This window comes from Eubalaena glacialis, chromosome 9, assembly GCF_028564815.1.
Source record: "Eubalaena glacialis isolate mEubGla1 chromosome 9, mEubGla1.1.hap2.+ XY, whole genome shotgun sequence".
NCBI classification, from domain to species: domain Eukaryota; kingdom Metazoa; phylum Chordata; class Mammalia; order Artiodactyla; family Balaenidae; genus Eubalaena; species Eubalaena glacialis.
In genome coordinates, this window is record NC_083724.1 from 45,285,770 (window position 1) to 45,308,537 (window position 22,768).

At 43.9% G+C, this 22,768-nt stretch overlaps 1 protein-coding gene across 3 annotated transcripts in view; it reads right to left on the bottom strand.

Annotated features, from left to right (window-relative positions):
* PCSK5 (proprotein convertase subtilisin/kexin type 5) overlaps positions 1-14,494 on the bottom strand; it is a 451,917-nt gene extending 437,423 nt beyond the window's left edge. For all 3 annotated transcript variants that reach the window (XM_061200330.1, XM_061200331.1, XM_061200332.1), the window contains exon 1: positions 13,821-14,494. In XM_061200330.1, coding sequence (XP_061056313.1) covers positions 13,821-14,012 — 192 coding nt within the window. In that variant the 5' untranslated portion in view covers positions 14,013-14,494. The remainder of the gene's footprint in view (positions 1-13,820) is intronic.
* Positions 14,495-22,768: the final 8,274 nt, after the last annotated feature.

Sequence of the window (22,768 nt, forward strand, 5' to 3'; positions counted from 1 at the left end):
TAGCCAGCAGAGCCCCCAGGGTTCCCCGGGATCCCTGGAGAAGCCATCGCAGTCCTAGGATGATCTGGGACTTGGCTCTTGGGGTGGACGATGTCACACTGTGTACTCTGACTCTCCCATTAAGAATTCTCATGAAGTCAAAGCCAGAAAGAATGACCCTGCTGACGATGCCAAGATCTGAAACATTCAAAGATAAGGATTAGGCTATTTCCCAGGAAGCCCTGGACTTTAGAATCCATACACACATGACTCATCAATCCTAGATCACTCCTTTTTACCACACTCCCCTATAGAATATACTATGCACTGTTAGCCTTCCTTATTGACTGGGTAGTAGAATTTTTTGTAATTTTTCTCCAATGTTCAGATTTGTTTCTCATTTTATATACACTGTAGGACTATAATATACTTTAGGATTTGACCAATATTCAGTGATTACCTTTACAGAGCCAAACACCATGCTACATGCTGTGGAATAATAATTAAGCCCCTTACAAGGAGAAAAAAAGAATAAAAAAAATACTAAATTCCCTGGGGAGATTTCGGGCAAAGTACTATTGGAGTCAAAGCACTGAAAAATCAGAGTGATTGTACCTGTATTTTACCTGTATTTCCAGAGTGAGGTATAGTGGAGGTGACATTTGAGATGTGCCTTTAAGAAGAGAATTTCCAGAAGGGCAAGGGGTCAGATGAATATTCCAGGTGGAAAGACTGGCACAGAAACAGGAAAGGATTGAGTATAGTATCTGGGGAACAATGGGAAGTCCAGTTTGGCTTTGTTAAGGGACGGAGCAAGAAAGTTGATGGAAAAAGTATTTCAGGACTAGTAGATAGAGGCCTGTAAAAGCCCAGAGAAGGAATCTGTTTGTTTAAACACAGGAGGCAAATGGGGGCTACTGGTGACTTCTGAACAGGTAAATGGCATGACCAAAATTAAGCTTTAAGATCACCTCTTCAATCTCAAGCTCAACCACTTCTTCCCTGTTGACTAGACTTCATTTACACCCGCCGGTTTCTGTTCCCCTGGGGCCTTTGCACCAGCTGTCTCCTCTGCAGGGAACTCACTCCACCCCAGACCTCCATGTGGTCGGCTCCTTCTTATTCAGATCTCTGCTCAAGTGTTCCCTCCTCAATGAGCTTCCCTAACCAGCCTATCTGAAGGAGTCCTCCCACCCTCAGGCACTTTTTACTCTACTAATGTATTTTGCTTTCCAATAGCAACTTATCATAATTTGAAATTATTTTATTCACTTCATGACTGCCTCATAGGTTGGCTCCTCTCACTATAAGCTCCATGTGAGCAGATACCTTATTAAAGACAGATACAGTAGGACTGGGTCTAACAGAATGGCTGACAAACAACAGGTACTCAAGAACTATTTTTTAGCAGCTTCATTGAGATAAAGTTCACATACCATATATTTATTTAAAGTATACTATTCAAATGTTTTTAGTATAGTTACACAGTTGTGCAAAAATCACAACCAATTTTAGAACATTTTCATGACCCCCGAAAGAAACCCCATGCCCATGAGTAGTCCCCCCATCTCCCCACCCCCCAATTCTTTCAGCCCTAGGCAACCACTAACCTACTTTCTGTCTCTGTAGATTTGTCTACTCTGGACATTTCATATAAACAGAATCATACGTGCATGACCTTTTGTGACTGGTTCCTTTCACTCAGCCAGTGAAGTGTTTTCAAGGTTCATCCATGTTGTAGCCTGTATCAGTACTTCATTCATTTTTATTGCAGAACAATATTCCATTGTAAGGATACACTATATTTTGTTCATCCATTCATCAGTTGATACACATTTGGGTTGTTCCCATTTTCTGGCTCCTATGAATAATGCTGCCACCAACTTTTGTCTGCAAGTTTTTGTGTGAACAAATGTTTCATTTCCCTTGACTGTATACTTAGGTGTGGAACTGCTGGGTCGTGTGGTAACTCTATGTTTGTTTAATGTTTTGAGGAACTGCCAGACTGTTTTCCAACAATGGTTGCACAACTTTGCATTTCCACTAATAGTGTATGAGCGTTCCAATTTCTCCACATTCTTGTCAACACTTGTGATTATCTGTCTTTCTGATTATAGCAATCTAAATGAATATGATGTGAATTAGTATCTCATTGTGGTTTTGATTTGCATTTCCCTAATGACTAATGACGTTGAGCAACTTTTCATGTGCTTATTGGCCATTTGTATATCTTCTTTGGAGACATGTCTATTCAGATCCTTTGTGCCCATTTTTAATTGGGTTATTTGTCTTTTTATTATTGAGTGTAGGAGTTCTTTACATATTCTGGATACAAGCCTCTCATCAGATGTGATTTGCAAATATTTTCTCCCATTCTGTGGGTTGTCTTTTGACTTTCTTGATGGTGTCCTTCAATAACTATTTTTAAAATAAAACAATGAGTAAAACTAATCCTTTAAGACAGAAAACTATGACCAGTTCATAAGTATGTGGCAAATTAGTGGCAGGGCAGGACCTAGAGGAGAATTCAAGTCACCTGTTTTCAGCCTTGAGTTTTGTTTACTGGTTCTCAGCATTGCCCAACTAGCCCAGAAGCAATGACATCACCCTACGATGAGTCAAAGAATGCAGCATTTGGTAAATTGGCTCATGAGCACTAACCAAATGGAAAGATGCCCCAAGGTTAAAAAAAATAAAGAAAAAAGGTTTTGCTGGAAGCTAGGCTGTCATAAATCTTAAGTGGCCTACAATTTAGTTTTCTCTTGAAAAACTCTGAAATTGATGAATGGGTCCCACACACACACAGAAAAAAAAAAAAAAATTAGTTAAATGCAACTAGAATAGGCCCAGGATGAGTAAGCAGTAAACTTCTAAACTTGTAGTTACGGATATATGCTTACAAGATTAAAGGCTCTGAAATTGTCTTCCCTCCCTGCGCTGCATTCAAACTCATGAGCACTGCCCAGTTTTATTATGGTTGAGAAACTTCAACTAGTGAAAACAAGGTACAAGCCTGGGAACATCGATATGGAGAGAACTGGTATATTTTTACAGCTGTAAGAGCTTCTCAGAGTAGAAAAATACCAGACCTTAAGTACTTATTACAAAAATATCAGCCCTAAGTACTTAGTACAAATATATATGATCTATATATATGTGTGTGTGTACACACACACACACACACACACACACTGGGAAAGGCAGCAGGGAAGGACTTGCTTTTAATAAATCTTAACCAGTTTCAATGCTGGCAGGGTATCCACAATGTAATTTTCCCAGGACAGAATTAACCCCTTAGATAATGCACAGAAGATTCAACTAGAAACTTCATGCTTCTTTTGTGATGCTAACCCTAACCTAACAATCAGATTCACATATAAATGCAAACAAGATTAATCTAGTATTGTAGACAGCAACCTAAAAATATGATATATTATTCAGAGAGCAATTTATAAATAATTAAAAAAACACATTTTAAAATATATCCATATTCTTACAAGGCAGTAAAGTTAGACTAAGAATACATAAAAGACATGTTCAGAACATAGCTTCATTATACTATAAAAAAATATATGTGAAGGGCAGAATACATGACGTGAATAAATTATAGGTATAATTATTTATTATAATGGAAAGTAGGCTACATGACAACTTAAGATAGACGCAAACATAAAATGTGACATCATATATACCATTTTTAAATCATCCTTAAATATTATTTCTGGCTTCACATGCTCTGTTTACACTCTTCCCTCTATATTCAGTGCTCAATGCAATCTTCAGTTTTTAAATCAAATATGGGAAGGCTCATTTGGGAAGCAATCCCCCATGAATCTATCTTTATCCCTTAAGTTGATACAGGACCTGCAGTGCAAATAATAGTGCACAGATATGTAAAGTAGAGATAATACCTAAATTTATCCAAGGAGAATTGAAGTATGGGGCAGACTTCACGTTTATCTGCCTAGTGGGTATACCAGCACAAAATACTTGGAATCCTTATCTTATCCAAGCTGATAACCCTGCCAATATCACAGTCTCACAGTTTCTTGATCCCATCCAGTCCCCTGGCCTTCACCTGTTCTCTATCTGGTCAGCCCACCTTGGACCTTATCATCATGCAGAATACCTCTAACCTAGAGCTTACAAAGAAAATTACCCTCTGGGATGGCTCCCATCTTTCCACTTCTACCACTCTTATCAAACTGGCTTTCCATTTTTATTTTGAACCTTTATACCTGCCCTATTCCTTTGGCTCCCCAGTCCTATTTTAGCCCTACCATCTTTCTCAAAGCCGGGACACACTGTGGTCTATCATTTCAAAGACGGTATCCCTTTGTGTTTGACAACCATTCATCTCCACCACCCCCAGCTTCCCATAGTCTCTTATTCCCTTCTCTCTCACTCTGATACATTCTAACTCCCTGTTTTGTCTTTATCTAATCTCAGGTTCCTGAGCATTAGTGACAAAAGCACAAAACAATATAGATTGGTTCATTTTCTCACTCATTCACTTAACCACTACTTACTGAGCAATAACTACATACAAGCAGCTATTGCCATTGCTGTTTGGCAACTCTTCTCATTAGACATTGGCCATTAATTCCTATCAGAATTTTCTGGTAGGAGCACTGGAGCACCAGGCCACCAATTTCACCCAGTTCCCCCTCTCTCTGCAGGTGACCTTCACCTCAGAACCAATAGTGAGATCCAGACCGTTGTCCACACATGCTCACTTCCTTTCCTCCCCAACGTGAACTCCCTAAATCTCCATTCACCTTCATTCTTCTTTAGGCTCAAGGCACCAATGTCCCTCTTCCTTTCCAAACCTATTCCTCTCTACATGCACCCTTTATGCTTCCTGTCGCAAGTTCTCACTGTGCTTCTCCTATGCCAGCCACTGGGCTAGGTGCTGGGGACACAAATAGGAATGAGGCACAGCCCTGCTTTCCCAGCTAGTGGAAGAACAGATATGCAATTACACACTCACACACAAACACACGCACAAATACACATTCAATCAGGGTGACCATATCATTTCTCTGCCAAACTCAGACATGTCTGAAAGTGAAAGGGATATGAAAAATACTTAATGGAGGTGAACTGATTTACCATAGGCATAAACCAGTGCTGTCCCTGGCAAAATATGATTATATGTGATATATGATATATATCACATATATATCATATATGTGATATATGTCACACTAATTACAAGATAGTATGGCACCTTTGATTATGCAGCCATTAAAATTTGCTTAAAATTATTTAGTAACATTGGAAAAGGTTCATAATACAACGTTAAGTGAAAACAGTATATAGAAACTGAGCATAACTTGGTTGAAAAAAAAAACAAGACATAATAACTGACATTTATTGAGTATGCAGTATGTGCCAGGCACCATTCTAACTACTTTCAACTAATCCTCACAACAACCCTATGAGGGAAATACTATTAGATCTTTTTCACACATGAAGAAACTTAGGCACAGAGAGCTTAAGATGCTTGCCTAGGGTACCCCGGCTAGGAAGTGGCAGTATTAGGATTCAAACCCTTTTGGTTCTGGACCTATGATCCTAAATACTCCAGGACACTGATGAGATGAAGGGAGATAATGTAGGTGGGCAGGCAGATGTGCAATGAAACTCCCCCTCACTGTTCAATCAAGCATTGGTGCTAAGAGCATGGGTAACCTCCTTGTCCCCAATTCTTTAAGCCATGTTTCAGTTCTCACCTCCTAGATTCTCTCTACAGCACTTCTCTTTAGTGCGACCCTCTGTGGCTCTCTGACTCTGTGTCTTCAGGGCCTCCCCGCCCCCTTCATCTACTCCCTTTATCCCTTGCCTTCTCCATGGAGACATTCCTTCAGGTTGTATTCCCAGCCCTCCTCTCTCTTTGTGCTTCACTTCTTAGCATCCTATGCCCTTCCACAGTTTCACTTATATTGAGGTGGTGAGTGCCAGTCTTCACTTCCTTCCTGCCCTAAATTCTCTTCTTCCTACTGGACATTTACATCTGCATGACTCTCTACCTGCCAACAACACTAAGGCTGAACCTACCATGTTGTTCCCAGCAGACTGCCCTCATTCTACAGACAAGTCCCCATTCTCCGGGTCCCCAGGCTACAAACTTTGCTCTCTTCACCTTCTCCCTTCTCCTCAACCTCCACTTGCATTTGGTTACCAAGCCATGTTGAATCCACCTGTATAAGAGCTTCTCAATCTATTCTCTTTCCATTGTCACAGGTTTTGTGTTTGTTAACAATAACTTTTCCCAACACAATAGCCTCTCTGCCTCTTCCAGGTCATTATGCACACGGCTACCAGAGAACTCCTCCCAGGCGGGACTGAACCATACCGCACTATCTGTGGCTCCATTGGTACTTGTCTTGCTTAACAGTAGTTATGGATAAAAATGTCCTAGGTCCATGGGCTTCCCTGGTGGCGCAGCAGTTAAGAATCCACCTGCCAATGCAGGGGACATGGGTTCGAGCCCTGGTCCGGGAAGATCCCACATGCCGCAGAGCAACTAAGTCCGTGCGCCACAACTACTGAGCCTGTGCTCTAGAGCCCGTGAGCCACAACTACTGAGCCCGCATGCCACAACTACTGAGCCTGCGCCCTAGAGCCCATGAGCCTCAACTACTGAAGCCCGCGTACCTAGAGCCTGTGCTCCGCAACAAGAGGAGCCACCTCAATGAGAAGCCCGCGCACCACAACGAAGAGTAGCTCCCACTTGCTGCAACTAGAGAAAGCCCGTGCCCAGCAACAAAGACCCAACTCAGCCAAAAATAAATAAATAAATAAATTTATTAAAAAATAAAAAATGTCCTAGGTCCTTGGGAGCAGAGACTGTCTTATGGATTACATGGTGGACTCTCATGTGTGTTGAATCAATAGGTTGTTGCCTCCTTCTCAGGGAACTTCAATATAATTCTTTATCTTCCTTGATAATGTTGAAACTCCATAGCCTAGTCATTTAAGGCCTTATATAGTCTGATTTGCAGTAGATCTTTTTTTTCTTGTCCTATATCTCCTTTCCCTTATTCTAGTAGTAGCATCCTCTTTTCTTTTAGGGAACTGTCTCTCCCCATTTGGTGGGTTGCCCATCCAAGGTCAACATCCCCCTCACTTCAAGGCTGGACATGTGACCCAAGCTGACTCACCAAAACACCACCACCCCCGGAAAAAAGTGATTGGCCTGCAAGTGGGGATATGACCCAAGCAGGAAGAACTGGAATCTCTTTCAGGGGTTAATTTCAATACTGGGTAAGAGAGGTACTAAGAATCAGAAGAGCTTTACTGCCTGTGGAAAGGGCCTGACTGAAAATGAAGCTAATACAGGAAACAGATAAATAACTGACATTAGCACTACCTCTGGCTTTTCAGCTGGACAGACCTACAGTCGCTTTTCTGAAACTCTTGAATCTAGATGTGTTTCGGAAATTCGTAATTCTTCAGATAAGAAAAGTACAATGGGGCACATGCTGGAGTGTATTATACAGACCTCTATCTGGATCAAGGACAACGTCCTCATAATCAAACTCAGTAACAGATTTCTGCAACCAAACAAATTAATGCCCTAATTAATGTCAGTTTAGGTCAGGATAGGTTTTTGCCATGAAGAAAGTACAGATCAGATGAGGTTTGGTTGCAAAAAGGTTCAGCTTCTGCTTTCAGAACTGCACATAAAGGCACGTGGATCTGTTTACACCAACAGATTCCCTGTTTCCTTATCTGCTTATCAGTTCTATTTAAGCAGTATGAGTTAGGTTTTTGACACTTGTACTCAAGAGTCCCATCTGTATTCTTTATGGGCCTCTCTGTATTTCGGTTTTATTCTCCACTACTCTTCTATACATAGCTCACATTTGAGTCAAATTTAAAAGACTATGTTTTGATTCTCTCTATTAAAAAAAAAAATCATGTGACCTCCATGTTGCATATGCCTTATAAATCAAAGCTGTCCAACCAGGAGATGGGGAACCTTAGCTGGTTGATGTTCTGGTCAGATGTCCCAGCCCTACACTGCTCTCCAAGGCTCTCAAGGGAAAAGTGTGGCTTTCCCTACCCTCTAATGGGAGACTCAGATGCCACCCTGATCCTTCCCCCTTTCTGCTTCCACCAGATCCCCAGGGGCAATCACCAGAAACTGGAAAATCACCAGTGCTCCACTACAGAAACCCCCAGGAACCCTGGCATTCTCTTATTTTTCCTTTGAGCAGCCTTTGCATCTCCGTGGAGTCCTTATAGATCATATAATGCTTCCTATGTCTTGTTTTATTTATATATTCATGTTCATTATTAGGGCACTTGATAACACAGCAAGGCTGTGAGGTGGATGGAGCAGGTGTTAAGGTCCCCAACGTGAAAAATCAGGCACTGAGGGTCAGGTTGGTAAATAAATAAAAGGTCTGAAGTTTCACTCAAACCTCTGACTCAGTCTGGTTTTCTTTCTGGTCTCTTTTTCCTCCCAGGGTTAACCCAAACTGAAGAGTTTATTGGCATGGATTGTTCCTTCTTGGTACACTTAGATGGAGAGATGTAATCTGTTGAACTAGTGAGAACGTTGCATGAGTAATTTCACTTTAAACTATGTGCAAATTTAACTTTGATAAAAATAGAAATTCATAGATACATACGTATGTATCTTATAGCATGCATGCGTGTGTATAAGCATTCATTTTTACCACCCATGAAGACAAAGTCAGCTTCTTTGTCATTTAATCCAACCTGAATTAGCCAAGTGATAAAGTCCGAAGCCAGAGCGATGCCGGGAGATACTTTAGCCTTGGGGAAAACCCAGACACTGCTTCACATAACTTGAACCGACAACACAAATTCCCCTCCCTGCCCAGGGGATGTTTCTGGGTCAGGACTCCCTCCCTTAACCAAAGAGTCAGACATTGCTGGACATTTTCCCAGCACACTACCCTGCTTCTCTGGCTGACCTTTACAGTTAGGACCTCTGGATATAAACTCATGAAAGATAGCAATAAGGCAAATTCAGCTGCCTTGGGGCTCACAAAAATGCAGTGTTTCATTTCAAACAGACCCCGAAAATCCCAATGGCCACATACAAGCCATTCCTAGTCTATGAGGTTAAAGCAACAGACCCACCATCATCAGGCCAAGCACTCTGAACGGCTTTTTCTCATGAATGGTTCCCCCACTCATGAGAACTACGCATGTGAGAGTGGCTAGCAGAGGTCAAAGCTAAAGTTCTTGGGCATGGAGGTCAGAGCTGAGGTTCCTGCCTGGTGCAAAGGCAGATGCATCACACAAGGATCAACCTGGGAATCCCACATCCATTTACAAATGCCTAAGGATATAACTAGGGGAGGACAGTCCACTCCCACACAACCTACCAGACTAGCCCCATCCCCTATTTCTAATGCCATCCATGAGCACCCAGAACTCACTCTCCACTGTTTACCAGCACTTCAAGCTTCCCACATTACTCACAGGTCAAAACCAACCAGCAGAGTGGGAGGCCTTCAGGGCATTGCTGAGCAAGGTTCTTCCTGCTAAAGCGTCTCTTCCTGCTGATTTGGAAAATGCTTCTTCTAACCTTCCTCAGGTAAACCACATTCAGAATTAAATGAAATATGAATTCAAATATGATCTATCACTATATACCAAGGCAAGATGCTTTATAAAATATTCAGTCTTCAGGTATTTTTTGTCCATTTCTCCCATCTCCATTGAGCTTATCCTATACTCTTTAATGGACTACAGCAAAGATCAACCAGGGAGGGGAGCATTACCATGGGAAATCAGCCAGAATTGTTCAGAACCCAACGGAAAACTATTTTTAAACTATTTTAAATTGTTAGTTGAAGTGGAAAACCAGTTTCCCTGTCTACAAAGCTCTGATTTAGCTCTTTTGACTTGGTCATCAAAAATGTATTTTCCTGATCTTCAATGAGTTGCATCTTCCATTACAAAAATGTCTTCCATTCTCCATATCTAAATAAAGTCTGAATCTCACTTATTTCAGATTCAGATTCAACAAACCTTCCACAGCAAGCTTAACTATATGCTGGGCAACACAGAATCGACTCCCTCTATTATCTAGAGATTTATCCTTTTACAGATGAAGGAACAGGGGCTCCATTAAGTTCAGTGACTCTCCTGCTTTCCTGGACCTTGCAAGTGGCATCTGCAGAGCTTCCAAGTCTATGTGCTCAATGGCAACACCAGGTAAAACATTTTCCCCAGTATTGCTTGCAGCTGGCTTTATCTTTCTGGAATCTTGCTCAAGATAAGTTACAAGGTTTGGGGAGGGGTTTTTGCTCCTGGTGATCTCAGTTTGGAATCAAGGATTCCAAGCACCTCACAGAAGGATAAATACAGCTGTTGCATACTGCAAACAACCTTTACAGAGGACCTTCTCCCTGGGTTCAAATAACCAGAAGTTAATTCCTACTGGTTTGTAGATTTTGTCCAAACAAAGGTTCACAATTAACATTATGTCAGGTCTTATTCCTTTACCTCTTTTCTATCCTCTAACCACTATACCGCTAGTTCAAAGGGTCAGAGCACACGATTAGGAAGGAAGAACTAGGCCTCTTCTTCCATCCCTGTGCAGGCCAACAGGCAGACGTACCTACCCTCAGCCATCCGGGGTACAGAGGTCGAACTAAATATTAAGAGGGTTTGGAGTCAGGGCTTGTAAGGGAAGAAAGGAAGGGCTTTCTAGAATTTCAGAATTTCGAGGCATAACCATTCACAAAATATAAACATTATGTGAAAACCTACCAAAACAAGCGCTATCTCTATAACCAAAGACAAGAAAACCTTCATTGTTATTCCCTTCCAGGAAGTCAAGTATGTCCTTTTTGCCTGTTGTTTGCTTACTTGCTCTTGTGTTACTCTCCATAGCCTATCTTTCGTGAACATGAGAGTCATGCCTATTCTTTTCTGTAGAAATCTCCAGGTCAGAAATTTTACCTCTGGTGGCTTTTAAATGCTAAGATGCTATACAAAACATGATACTGAAACTCTGAATAGACAGTCAAAACCGTACCTTTACTGTGGTGGAAAATGACTACCTTATTCACCTAAAATATTATACAGAAAGATATCAAAAATACTACCAGGATATTAAATGACTTTAGAAACAATAACAGGTCTCAGTTCCAATCTGTGACATATAAGGTGGGACCCCCCCAAGCCCAAAAGGGTAAAAATAGGAGAGCATTCCAGAGACATTTGCAAATAAATTACTGCCCTCAACTGAACCACAGCTGGTTTACCGATGGAAAGAAAGAATAACAAAAGGATGGCTCTTACAGTGCAATGATATTGCATGTGTGAACTCAATTTACCACCTGCAAGACTTAGCTTAGGGTTATGCTCCTTTGATCTACAGAGGAAATGCTTTACACTGTAAGAATAGCTGATCTTTTTACTCTGGTTAGGGCATGAGTTCAACGGGTTCTCTGTCACCTCTGTAAGCACTCAGTTTCCTCACTGGCATTGTAAAAACCACAATAAATCATGTTTGGTGTTATTTGTATGTAAACTTTCTTAGTATTACTTTTTAAATGAAAATCCATGGATCTTCACTAGAAGGCCCTTTGTAAAAAGTCAGGCCAGGTTGCCGGATACTGCAATGTTTGCTTCTTCACAAGTGCGTTCTGTGACAATTTCTTCTCCCCCACTCTGCCAGGTTCCGAACCGTGTAAGTTCTATTTAATGAGTTTATTTTGATACAGATCTTTCTGCTTTCGTAATTCCTGAAGCTTCTCAGGTTCAAGAAGTCCAGGTCGGCTTGAACTAAGTATCTGTGAATTAAGACTGGATGTTTGCTTCCAGTCTACTGAGCCACTAAATCAGAATTCAGGGAAATGGGGATTTTACTTACTTCCTCCTTCCCCACATCCTCACAAGCATGAGTAGGCCTGGACCAGACAGTCCTAGGTCTGAATCATGCCCTTACCACTGTCTAGCTGGGTGACCCTGTGCGGGTCAACTTCTCTAGAGTATTAGGTTCCCTGTTGCTGTATGTGAAGTAATATCCATCAAAAATGGTCGTTTTGTGGATTATGAAATAAGTGTATGGTCAAGAACTATTCTTCCAAATATGCCTGTTTTATGAGAGATGCTCAACGTTAACTGAACCTGAGTGATGCATCTGGAAAGATTATTAACATGACTACTTTTACTGTTAGCCTTCCCTGTTACATTCTCCAGTCACGTGCAGCACCCAACTTCAAGCTCGTGTAAAAAGACTTGAACAGACTCAATGTCTTCTTCTAGAGAAAAAAAGAAGCAGGTAGAATCCTACCAAGCCATTAGAATGAAACTCTCCTGAAGATGATAGGCACTCAGGCAAGAAAATCTGGCTGGCTGTCCCTTCCTTCCTTCCTGGTGTGTGTTGGTCTCGGGGACGGGAGATACAGATGATGCCCCTTGCCCTGGTCTCAGCCCTGCACAAGGTTGGCTTCTCCGCAACATGCCCTCCCTCTGGACCCGCAAAGAGCAGCAAGACCTCCCGCCCCCGCTCCTCCGATGCCCCCAGTGCTCTTTCTAGATGCGGCAACAGCAGCTCTGCCTGCTCTCGGTGCCGCGTCCCCAGGCAGCCGAGAGTCCCCGTGCTAGAGCACTTGTGTTCCTGGACATGGAGCTCGACAGCATCAGAAACCGTCTGTGCTCTCCTGCTCCAGTGGCCCCAGCCGGCACCCTCCTCTCCCCTCATCGTGGCAGGGCAGGCAGGGCGCGTGCAGCCGGAGCAGTCCCACAAGCGCCTCTGCTGTGAGGGCGCCCCCATCACCCTCGCCTCCCTACCCCAGCAAAGTCTCACCAGGGTCAGGCCAGGGCCCGCTCCTCGGGCCAGGCCGGGAGAAGCGAGTGGGAGGGGTGTAAGGATGGGGGTGCACTTTCTGGGACCCGCGTATACAGCCTTTGTCACCCCATTTCTTGCAGGAAAGAGAGCGAGGAAGCCAACACCGTATGGAGGTATCTCCAAATCTGTTGCGCTTCCAATACACCACTCAATTCACGGTCCCCCAGCCGGGCAGCTCTGCCCGAAGCCCGCGAGCGGCACCCCACAAAAGCCCCGCGCCCCGCTGCCTGCCCAACTCTCGCCCCACCGAGCTTCTGCGAGGGCAGACTCGCCGTTTTCCAAAGCAGAGCCCCGTCAGCGGTCTCGGAAGTTCTCCCACCTCCCGCTCCGACTCCCCAGTTGGGAGCCCCACGCGGATCCAGCTCGAGAGGCGAAGAAGCCGGGAGGTCTCCCCTCAAACCTTTGCTCACGCCGGGTCCGGTGCCCTCTTCTCTCCCTCCTCCAGTCTAGCTCCAGTCCCAGCGGTTCTCTCCCCCCTAGAAGAGGAAACTTCTTTCTGGACTAAATTCAGGTCCGAGCAGGAAAGGCTTTCCCTTCCCCGCCTCCCCCTTACACCAGCTCTCAGAAACCACAGGGAGCCGGCACCAGGGGCGCGCTTACCCTCTACCCCCCAAAGAGCCCACTGGTCCCCGACTTTCCACTGCAAAAGTTCCGGTCGGGTCTGAAACCACCAGGAGGGTATGTACATTCGCGATTCTTCTAGAGACCCTACCTATGCCTCGTGACTTGCAAGAAACAAGCAAACAAAACACAAACCCCAGCAACTTTAGGGAGCGAATGAGTGTGTGTGTGTGTGTGTGTGTGTGTGTGTGTGTGTGCGTGTGTGTGTGAGAGAGCGAGAGCATCGCTCAAGAGTTAGGGCGACAGCTGCAAGAGCACATCTGGAAGAGGGGGAGGGGGATTGACGAGGAGGGGACCAGCGCGACTCCCCCCAGCCCCCACCCCTGCCCTCTCAGCTTCAGGGCCGAGAGCCCGACCAGCCAGCGGTTACCTGTCCTAGGTTGATGAATCCGTACTTGCTGGCTATGCGGTTGGCCTCCGGGAAGCCGCCGGCGATTTTGACTGCCCAGTGGTTGGTGTAGACGCGCGTCCGGCACACGGGGAGCAGGCAGCCCCCGAGCAGCGCCAGCACGCACAGCAAGTCCAGCCGTCCCGGGCAGCAGCAGCGGCTTCCCCAGCCCATGGCCCCGGCTCTTCGCTGCTCCTTCGCTCGCTCGCTTGCTCCGCGCACTAAGCTGCGCGCACAACTAACTTCTCCGGCCTGGGCCGCCCCGGCTCGCAGCCCCCGGCCGCCGCGGCTCGCAGCCCTGGGCGATCGGCAGGAGGCGGCGAGCCCCGGCAGGGAGCAGAGCAGCGAGCCTCGCGCCGACTCCTAGACCATCCCTGGGGCTCCGGGGACCTGTGCTCCCAGCTCTCCGGCCCGCAGGGCGGTCGGCCGGCGCTCCCCGGCTCAGGCGCAGGAGGCGGCTGAGTGGGGCGGGCGCCCTCGCCCTCCCGCAGCTGGGTCTCGCCGGGCTCGGCTCCCGGACTCTCCGACTCGCCCTCGCTCCTCCCGGGGCCCCCGAGCGCGGCGGAGGCGGCGGTGCAGGCAGCGGCGGGGCGCCCCCTCTGCTGGCCCAGGTTCCGAGCGCTCGCTAGCTCTCTCCCCGCGCTCCCTCCGGCTCCGAGCGGCGCGCCGGGAGTGTAAGTGGCAATGGCAGCAGCACCCGCTCTGCATAAATGACTCCCCCCGCCCCGCTCGACACCCCTCCTTTCCCACATCCCCCTCCTCCTCTCCCTCCTCCGCCCGCCCGAAAGCGGCCACGGCCAGGCGCCAACCAGGTCCTAGCGCCGCCGGGTTCTTCAGGCTGTAGCCTCCAGGGTCCTGAGCAGCAAAAGCGAGTCTTTCCAAAGGGCTGGGAAGAGAGCCCCGGTGTGGAGGTTTTACCCCCTTCTCTCCCCTCCCTCCTGGATTTGTATTAATTTACCGCCACTTCCCGAAAGACTAAAGAGATTTACAAGCTGGTTCTAGTCAAGTGCCCCGAAGATTCATTCATCCTAGCTCTGAACCTCCTCAAACAACGAGGTATTTAAGGAGGTCACTTGCGTGTCAATTGCCGAGCAAATAACCCGAGATTTTCACTTCGTTAATTCTTCACGCTTTTCAGGAACTGTTTATTTTACACATTCTGCTCCCGGGAGAAGCTACCACACAGAACCGTAAGGCGCATCGACTCTTGCAAAAGCCAACCACGGCGGTTCCGAAGCCGAGTCTGCTGCCTGCTGACTTTCGAAATCCGTGCTTCCAATACTAGGCAACGCCACGGAAGAGTAAAATTCCAGTCGCGCAACTGGGGAAAGATGTTTCTGTGTATATTCGGTATGAAAGTGGATGGAGTTGTTGGGGCCAAGGAAATAACTTCATTCATTCGTTCCACTGAGTCTGATGAGAGCTTCTTTTTCTCCACCGAGGGAGAAGTTTTGCAACTTTTTCAAGCACGGCCCTGTAACAGTGAGAGACTTTGATAGAAAAAGGACCACAGAGGAATTTCGAATGAAATAAATGTGTGACTGCGCCGCCTTCATTGCTGTATCTTGCGCTGTGACTGCAGCAGGCAGGAGGGAGCACGGATTAACCCGCTTCTGCTGAACAACCTCCCCGCCTTTTCTGGCACAGGACGATTTGTTGTGAATAGAAAATGTACCCCTTATGAAATAATTCAATTGACCTTAAAAGTATTCACTCTGTCCCTAACCCGGGCCCCCCTTTTCCCTCTCCTTTTCCCATCCCCCATTCTCTTTCTTCCTAGGCATTGGTCAAATGTATTTGAGGGTAATTAACCCATCACACCTATAGCTCTTGGTAATGATTCTTTTATCTGCCTAGGGCTTTACTTTCCTCCCTTATCCTCTCAGCTGAACCATAGCTGCAGACACAAAACATGTAAATTTTATAAAATTCATAGTTAAGTTCATAAAAGTATCATTTTATGACATTTTACACATCATATAATGTATGCCCTATTATTTAATCTTGAAAACAAACCTACCAAATAACTTTATTCCCACACTACTGACGAAGAAGTGGAAGATCAGAAGAACTAAATCATTTGCGAAAGACATGTATTTTACTCATTTACTTATTTGACTGGTTGGACACATATCTTTTGAGCACCTAGAATATGCCAGGCATTGTGCTAGATACTGGAGAAAGAGGAGGGGGAAGATGGGGAGGCAGCAAGGACTAGTGGAATTCAGACTCTCTGAATAACTCTAAATGTGGTTTATTGTTATTGTTGTTATTTGTAGATATTAAAGCATAAGTACTATGCTTATGCTTTGGGCTTTCGAGTTTCGGTACAGCCTTGCTACTGGCTAGTCCCTTTGCACATTCCCTCTTCAACCTGGAGCCTAGAAAGTTTACAACCTATTAGGTCACTGTTAATTGCCACCCAGACTACCTGCATCTATTCACAGGGACATTGGATTATTCCTCTAGAAGCTGATGGATTTCACATGGGATGGGAAGACCTCAGCCAAGATCCAATTCTCAATATACGCCAGTCAGCCGTATTGAAGAATTGAAGGCATTTGCTGTCAGATTGGAGGGAGAGCCTGTCTGCCGATGATCCACAGGAGGGTGGCCACTGCGAGGACTACACAATCTACTTCATGAGTCGACTTCGCAGCATGGCCTGTGGGTTTCTATGTGACTCTGGGGCCATTATTGTTTAGGACAGCAAAGGCAGCACAAAAATGCTTCTCTTTGAAAGCTATGTTGCCTCTGGGCTTCGACTTCTGCATGAAATGAAGGGGCATCACCACACCGGGTCTCCTGAGGCCTGGAGGTTGTTTCCTAACAGTGGCAAATTTCTCATTGATATTTTTTCTCCAGGGTGTGTCTCTCTTTTTCTTTCCACTAACACTCTTGCCTTCTGTGAGCATGCCCTGCTTGTAACACACACACAGCAGACACTGCATCGAGCATGAGAGAGAATTGGAAAGTCAGGTAGGAAAATGGGCAAACCACTTTTCTGCTTTGTAAACCAATCCCTGGGCCAGCATTTAGCTTACTCAAAGGGTGTATTCTTCCATTTGGATGCATACTTATTCAGAAGGGAAAAACCTAGCTCTGTTCAAAAAAATAAAAAAGATTTGGAGCCCCCATTCATCTGTCAAATCAAACATATGAATGTAGGTGCATTCATCTTGGTGTCCATCGCTTTCACAGTTCTCTTCCACTTCAATTATGTGTGTTTTCTCAAAGAGTGGGATGCTTAAACCTAAATAATACTACTCTCACTGGTGCACAAGCACACCCTGCTTCCTGCTTTAAGATCTACCTTAATGAACTCATTAGTTTCCTTGATTAGAGCCAGTTGGCCAGAATGAAGCTTCCAAATAAGGATCAATAGCTGAAGCAAAAAAAACCCAAAAAACAAACCCTCTTTCATGACCTTCAGCTTTGTTGGTTATCACACTCAGCCCTATTATCAATGCCTCAGTAGCCGAAAGAACAAGGAACTGACAGAATAGTAATGATTTGTGTACAACCATCACTAACATTGGAAAAGAAGCTGAAAAGCTAAAATCTGTCTTCCCCAAATGCTTCCTTTTTGTCTGCTAAGAGTAGCACCCACGATTTGACCCTCCTCTCTCCCTCTGTAACATGCCATATGGCAGGAAACTAGGCAGTTTTAAGTTTTACTCTGCCTTATACTTAGCAACATATTACTTGATAATGAGGCCCCACTAGTGTTTGGCCTCTCTGCCAAGGTCCCTCACAGCTCTAACAGAAAAATCCAGTGAAATGAGATGAACAGAGATCCAGGCAGTTTAGTACAAGAAGTGAATAAGAACTCCATAGGACTCATCTTGAAACTCGGCAAATGGGAATTATTCTGGGAAGAGTTTGCCTTCTGAGACACCTCATTTCTTCCTCTGCTACATCCTTTGTTGGAAAATGACGTGTAAGAGCTCTTCCAACCTGAGATTCTGTGAATCAACAATAAATTGGTAATGGAAAGTTTGGAGCTGCCAAGGGGGAAAACTGCCCCTAGAAATTTCACTGCCCAGTAGGGGAGTCAGTAAATTTATGGGGATTCTAATCACTTTTCTAGTATATCAAATTCAGAATCAGCAGTGGAAATTTGTCAAATTTAATAATGATAATAATAATAAATGGTAGTTATTACTACTGTTTATTAAGAACTAGTTCTATGCCAGGCACTGAGCCAAACACATTTCAGGCCTTAATCTCATTCACAGAACATCGGAGCTGAAAGAGACCTTAGGTATCATAGACCCTAACTTATTTATTTAATAGAAAAGAAAATGGAGGCCAATACTCTGTAATAACCTATATGGGAAAAGAATCTGAAAAAGAATAGATATATGAATATGTATAACTAAATCACTTTGCTGTACACCTGAAACTAACACAACATTGTAAATCAACTATACTCCAACATAAAATTAAAAAAAAAATTACACTGGGTTTCATGTTTAAAAAAAAAAACTAATTTAGAAGACATTAATCCTATCATGGAAAAAATAGGTTAAGAAATGGATGAATAATAGAAATAAAACGAAGGAAGGAACTATACAGAAAGAAAGTAGATCAGTGATTGACAGTTCTGGGGATTAACTGCAAGAGAATACATTTAAGGCTAAGAAAGTAATCTATATCTTGATTGTAGTGGTGGTTATATTTGTCAAAACTTGTCAAATTATAAAATGAATGCATTTACTTTTATATAAATTATTCATCAATAAAGTTGATTTTTTAGAAATAAACAAAAAAAAAAACAAAGGAAGGGATACATGGACCAAAGATAATAGTGTGCTATGAACCTAGGATTAACATTAATCTAATTTGCAAACTTGGGTTAATAAATTCAATCAGGAGAATGGACACCTGACTTAACATTTCAGATTCTTTAGATGTTTAACTACCACCATCTAAAAATATGACCCATGACACATATGAGCCCAGGAAAAAAGTTAATTCAGGGCTTGATATTACCTTTTTGTATAATATTTAAATAATGGGACACTAATAGGTGACTAACATCTTGCAGATTTTGGGAAGCTTTTGCTCCTTCTTCAACCTGCTTGAAGTTGTCTAAGATTGGCATAATTGGCCCTCATCTGTGGACATTTAAATCCTACAAAGACAAGCGGGGTCTCAGAAAGCTTTCCAGTTGGAAGCAAAGTGTAAAGGTTGTGGGTGACTTCCTTCAGATATACATATGAAAGAAGTGACACCAACTCTGTCACCTTCTAGCTTCTATCCCTCATCCCAGAGCAGTATACCCATCAGGATGGATATGGTGGATGGATGTGATGTTCCCCTCTCCCTAAATTAGACTCTAATTCAGGGAAAAGCAGGTAGAGAGGGGTGGGGAAAAAAATCAAAGCAATAGGTTTGGGTCTTGGAGATTTACCCACCAAAAGGAATGAATCCTATGACAATGGCAGCAGCCGTCCCCTAAGAGTCAAGACTTGCTCTTTTTGTAATGCCTCTGGACCCTTTTCTCCAAGACGTTTTATTGGCTCTTTTACTCTTAAACCTCTCAGAGAATCAGGGGTTTAATAACTACTGACTCAACTGATCTTGTTTGGATTAAGCTGAATGGACCCTTGGAATTAAAACATTTTTTGAGTTCAGGCTGTGTAGCTCTAATTCAATAATGCCAAATGATACACTGTAATTCAAAACATATCTGCTATGACTTTTACTTGTTTATCTGAAGCAAGATAAATTATGACAAAATTATTTCACAAATACCTTGTATGAGTACATCCTTTACACTTACTACATTTCACCATTTCCAGAAACTGTATACCTAGATCACTCATCATTATGTCATGTGCATGACATAACTACATTCTTCCCATGGTGTATTCTGGATGTAGTTATTATACAACAATTGTAAAGCTTCTGCTCCCTACCAACCTTCCCTAAACCTACTTCAGATTTTAGGAATGCATGGGATGGTGGAAGTTAAGATTTCTAGGCTCGGACTTCCCTGGTGGCGCAGCGGTTAAGAATCCGCCTGCCAGGGCAGGGGACATGGGTTCAAGCCCTGGTCTGCGAAGATCCCACATGCCGCGGAGCAACTAAGCCCATGCACTGCAACTACTGAGCCTGCGCTCTAGAGCCCGTGAGCCACAACTACTGAAGCCCGTGTGCCTAGTGCCCGTGCTCCGCAACACGAGAAGCCACCGCAGTGAGAAGCCCGCGCACCACAACGAAGAGTAGCCCCTGCTTGCCGCAACTAAAGCCCGTGCGCAGCAATGAAGACCCGACGCAGCCAAAAATAAATAAATAAAAAAAAAAAAAAAAAAAAAAGATTTCTAGGCTCAAAGGAGCTGGGTGCTAGATGTTAGATGAAAAACTTACAGGCAAAAAGCTGATCACCTAAAGGTCAGGGAAATATTCAAGGCCACACCACTGACTAGATGAAAGAATTGGATGCACATGGAATTGATTTTGCATTTAATAATCTGGACACTTTGGAAAACACTTTTTCTACCCAACTGTGTTGTTTGGGGGTGAGCTCTGGGTTTAGCAGATGGAGTCTCATGATTTGAGAGGTGTGAGGTTCCAGAAGTGGTTCAGTTATGTGTGGAAACTAATGACTGAAACAAATGATCTAATCAATATTCTATTATCCAATAGCCCTTTGACTTACATTGGGCCTGGAATGCTGCAATTTCTCCTGTGTTAGTCATGCCTTCTGTATGTTTAATGATAAACTCTCTGCCAAATGGAGTCTAGGCAGGAACAGGCCTTTTCCGTTCTACAAATTCAAAGTAAAATTCCCTGAAAGCAACAGGATCAAAGGAAAAGAGGAAATTGGCAAATCTCTATAGCCAGGGTGAAAGTCAACCCTGTCACACTGATTGGACAAATAATAACCCCGAGTGCTCTTGAGGACTATTATTGATAGAGCATTGACAGTGCATTTCTTTAGACTTTTCAAAGTACTTTCAGGTTATTATAATATTTACTCCTCAGAGTGACACGCCAAATAATTGGAGACATCGTCATTATTTTAACACTGTCACAGCCATCACAGTCACTTTACAGATATGGAAAGAGGGTGCTGAAATGATGTTTGCAGCTGCACACAGCTACGGAGTGATGGGACTTGGCCTGGAAGTCAGGTTTTCTGAATCCTGTATTTGTGCTAATTCCACTATCCCAGAGTTACAACAAAGTCTCTACAAAGATAAGCCCCCTAAAATATATACTTCTGTCCTATTCCTATGCCTCTACCAGTCACTCATTGTGGAAAGTTTTTGTGTTGTCAGCTGAGGAGGAGACTGGAGAATTCGCAGCTAAGGGCCTTCCTGCAGGGGTTCCTGAGTCCGTCATCAAGTAGCAGTTACCCCTCCCCTCATCTTTCTTCACCTCAAAGTCCAGTCATTTCTCAGCTCTGTCCCCAGATGGATATCCAAATCAACACCTCTCCAAAAGTTTCTAGGAAGAAAGCAGACGTGGGATTCATTGTGTCTAAATGCTTTTTCTCCTTTCTGACTGAATTCAGAGGTTTTCTTTTCATTTGCTAAGTTTCCAGGTCCTGCAAACTATGGATGTGATTAATTGCAATGTGCCCATATGATGAAACTCCACTAGTTTTAGGAGAGGCAATTGTGAAGTCTTGTTGGAATTCATTATAATGGACACTCTCGTAAAGAATGGTTTTAAGGTTCTCAGTTACATGCTTACTTTATAGGTGACCCAATTATCAGAGCTGTTCTTACTTGATGGCCAAAGGTGCATTTTTAAAATTGGACCTTTTCCTTATATCAATTATACCTCGATAGAGCTATTTTTAAAACTGTGTTCTTGGGCTTCCCTGGTGGCGCAGTGGTTGAGAATCTGCCTGCCAATGCAGGGGACACGGGTTCGAGCCCTGGTCTGGGAAGATCCCACATGCCGCGGGGCAACTGGGCCCGTGAGCCACAACTACTGAGCCTGCGCGTCTGGAGCCTGTGCTCCACAACAAGAGAGGCCGCGATAGTGAGAGGCCCGCGCACCGTGATGAAGAGCGGCCCCCGCTCGCCGCAACTAGAGAAAGCCCTCGCACAGAAACGAAGACCCAACACAGCCATAAATAAATTAATTAATTTAAAAAAAAAACAAAAAAACTGTGTTCTCCCACCACACACATGCCCTGCATAATTATCAGTAGAACTTTGAGAACAACAGAAAAAGGTTCACACAAAAGTATATAGGTGGGGCTTCCCTGGTGGTGCAGTGGTTGAGAATCTGCCTGCCAATGCAGGGGACACGGGTTCGAGCCCTGGTCTGGGAAGATCCCACATGCCGCGGAGCGACTAGGCCCGTGAGCCACAATTGCTGAGCCTGCGCGTCTGGAGCCTGTGCTCCGCAACAAGAGAGGCCGCGATAGTGAGAGGTCCGCGCACCGCGATGAAGAGTGGCCCCCACTTGCCGCAACTAGAGAAAGCCCTCGCACAGAAACGAAGACCCAACACAGCCATAAATAAATAAATAAATAAAAAATTAAAAAAAAAAAAAGTGTATGGGTAAGCAGCAGATGCCACAAGTAAGATTCATCACAGGTGAGGCAGCATCAACTGAATCTCCTTCCCTTTAGAGCAAATTTAATTCCTTCACCCTATTATCCCCATTTTTCGTCCCGTATCTCCCTTGTTCCAAGTTTCCTATCAATTTGTCTATTCATCACATATTGTCCTTCATCACCCTGATCTTCATAAATAATAATAAATGAGAGAAAATATTTCAAACAATTTGAGAAAAGGAAATATATAACAATATTTCCACTGCTGAAACATGGCTACTTTCATATTTATGTACTCTCTCCTAGTATTGGTATGAAATCAACTATATCTTTACTAAGTTATAAACACAACAATATACACTTTTATATTCTGCATTTTTTATATAATGTATACTATAAATATGTC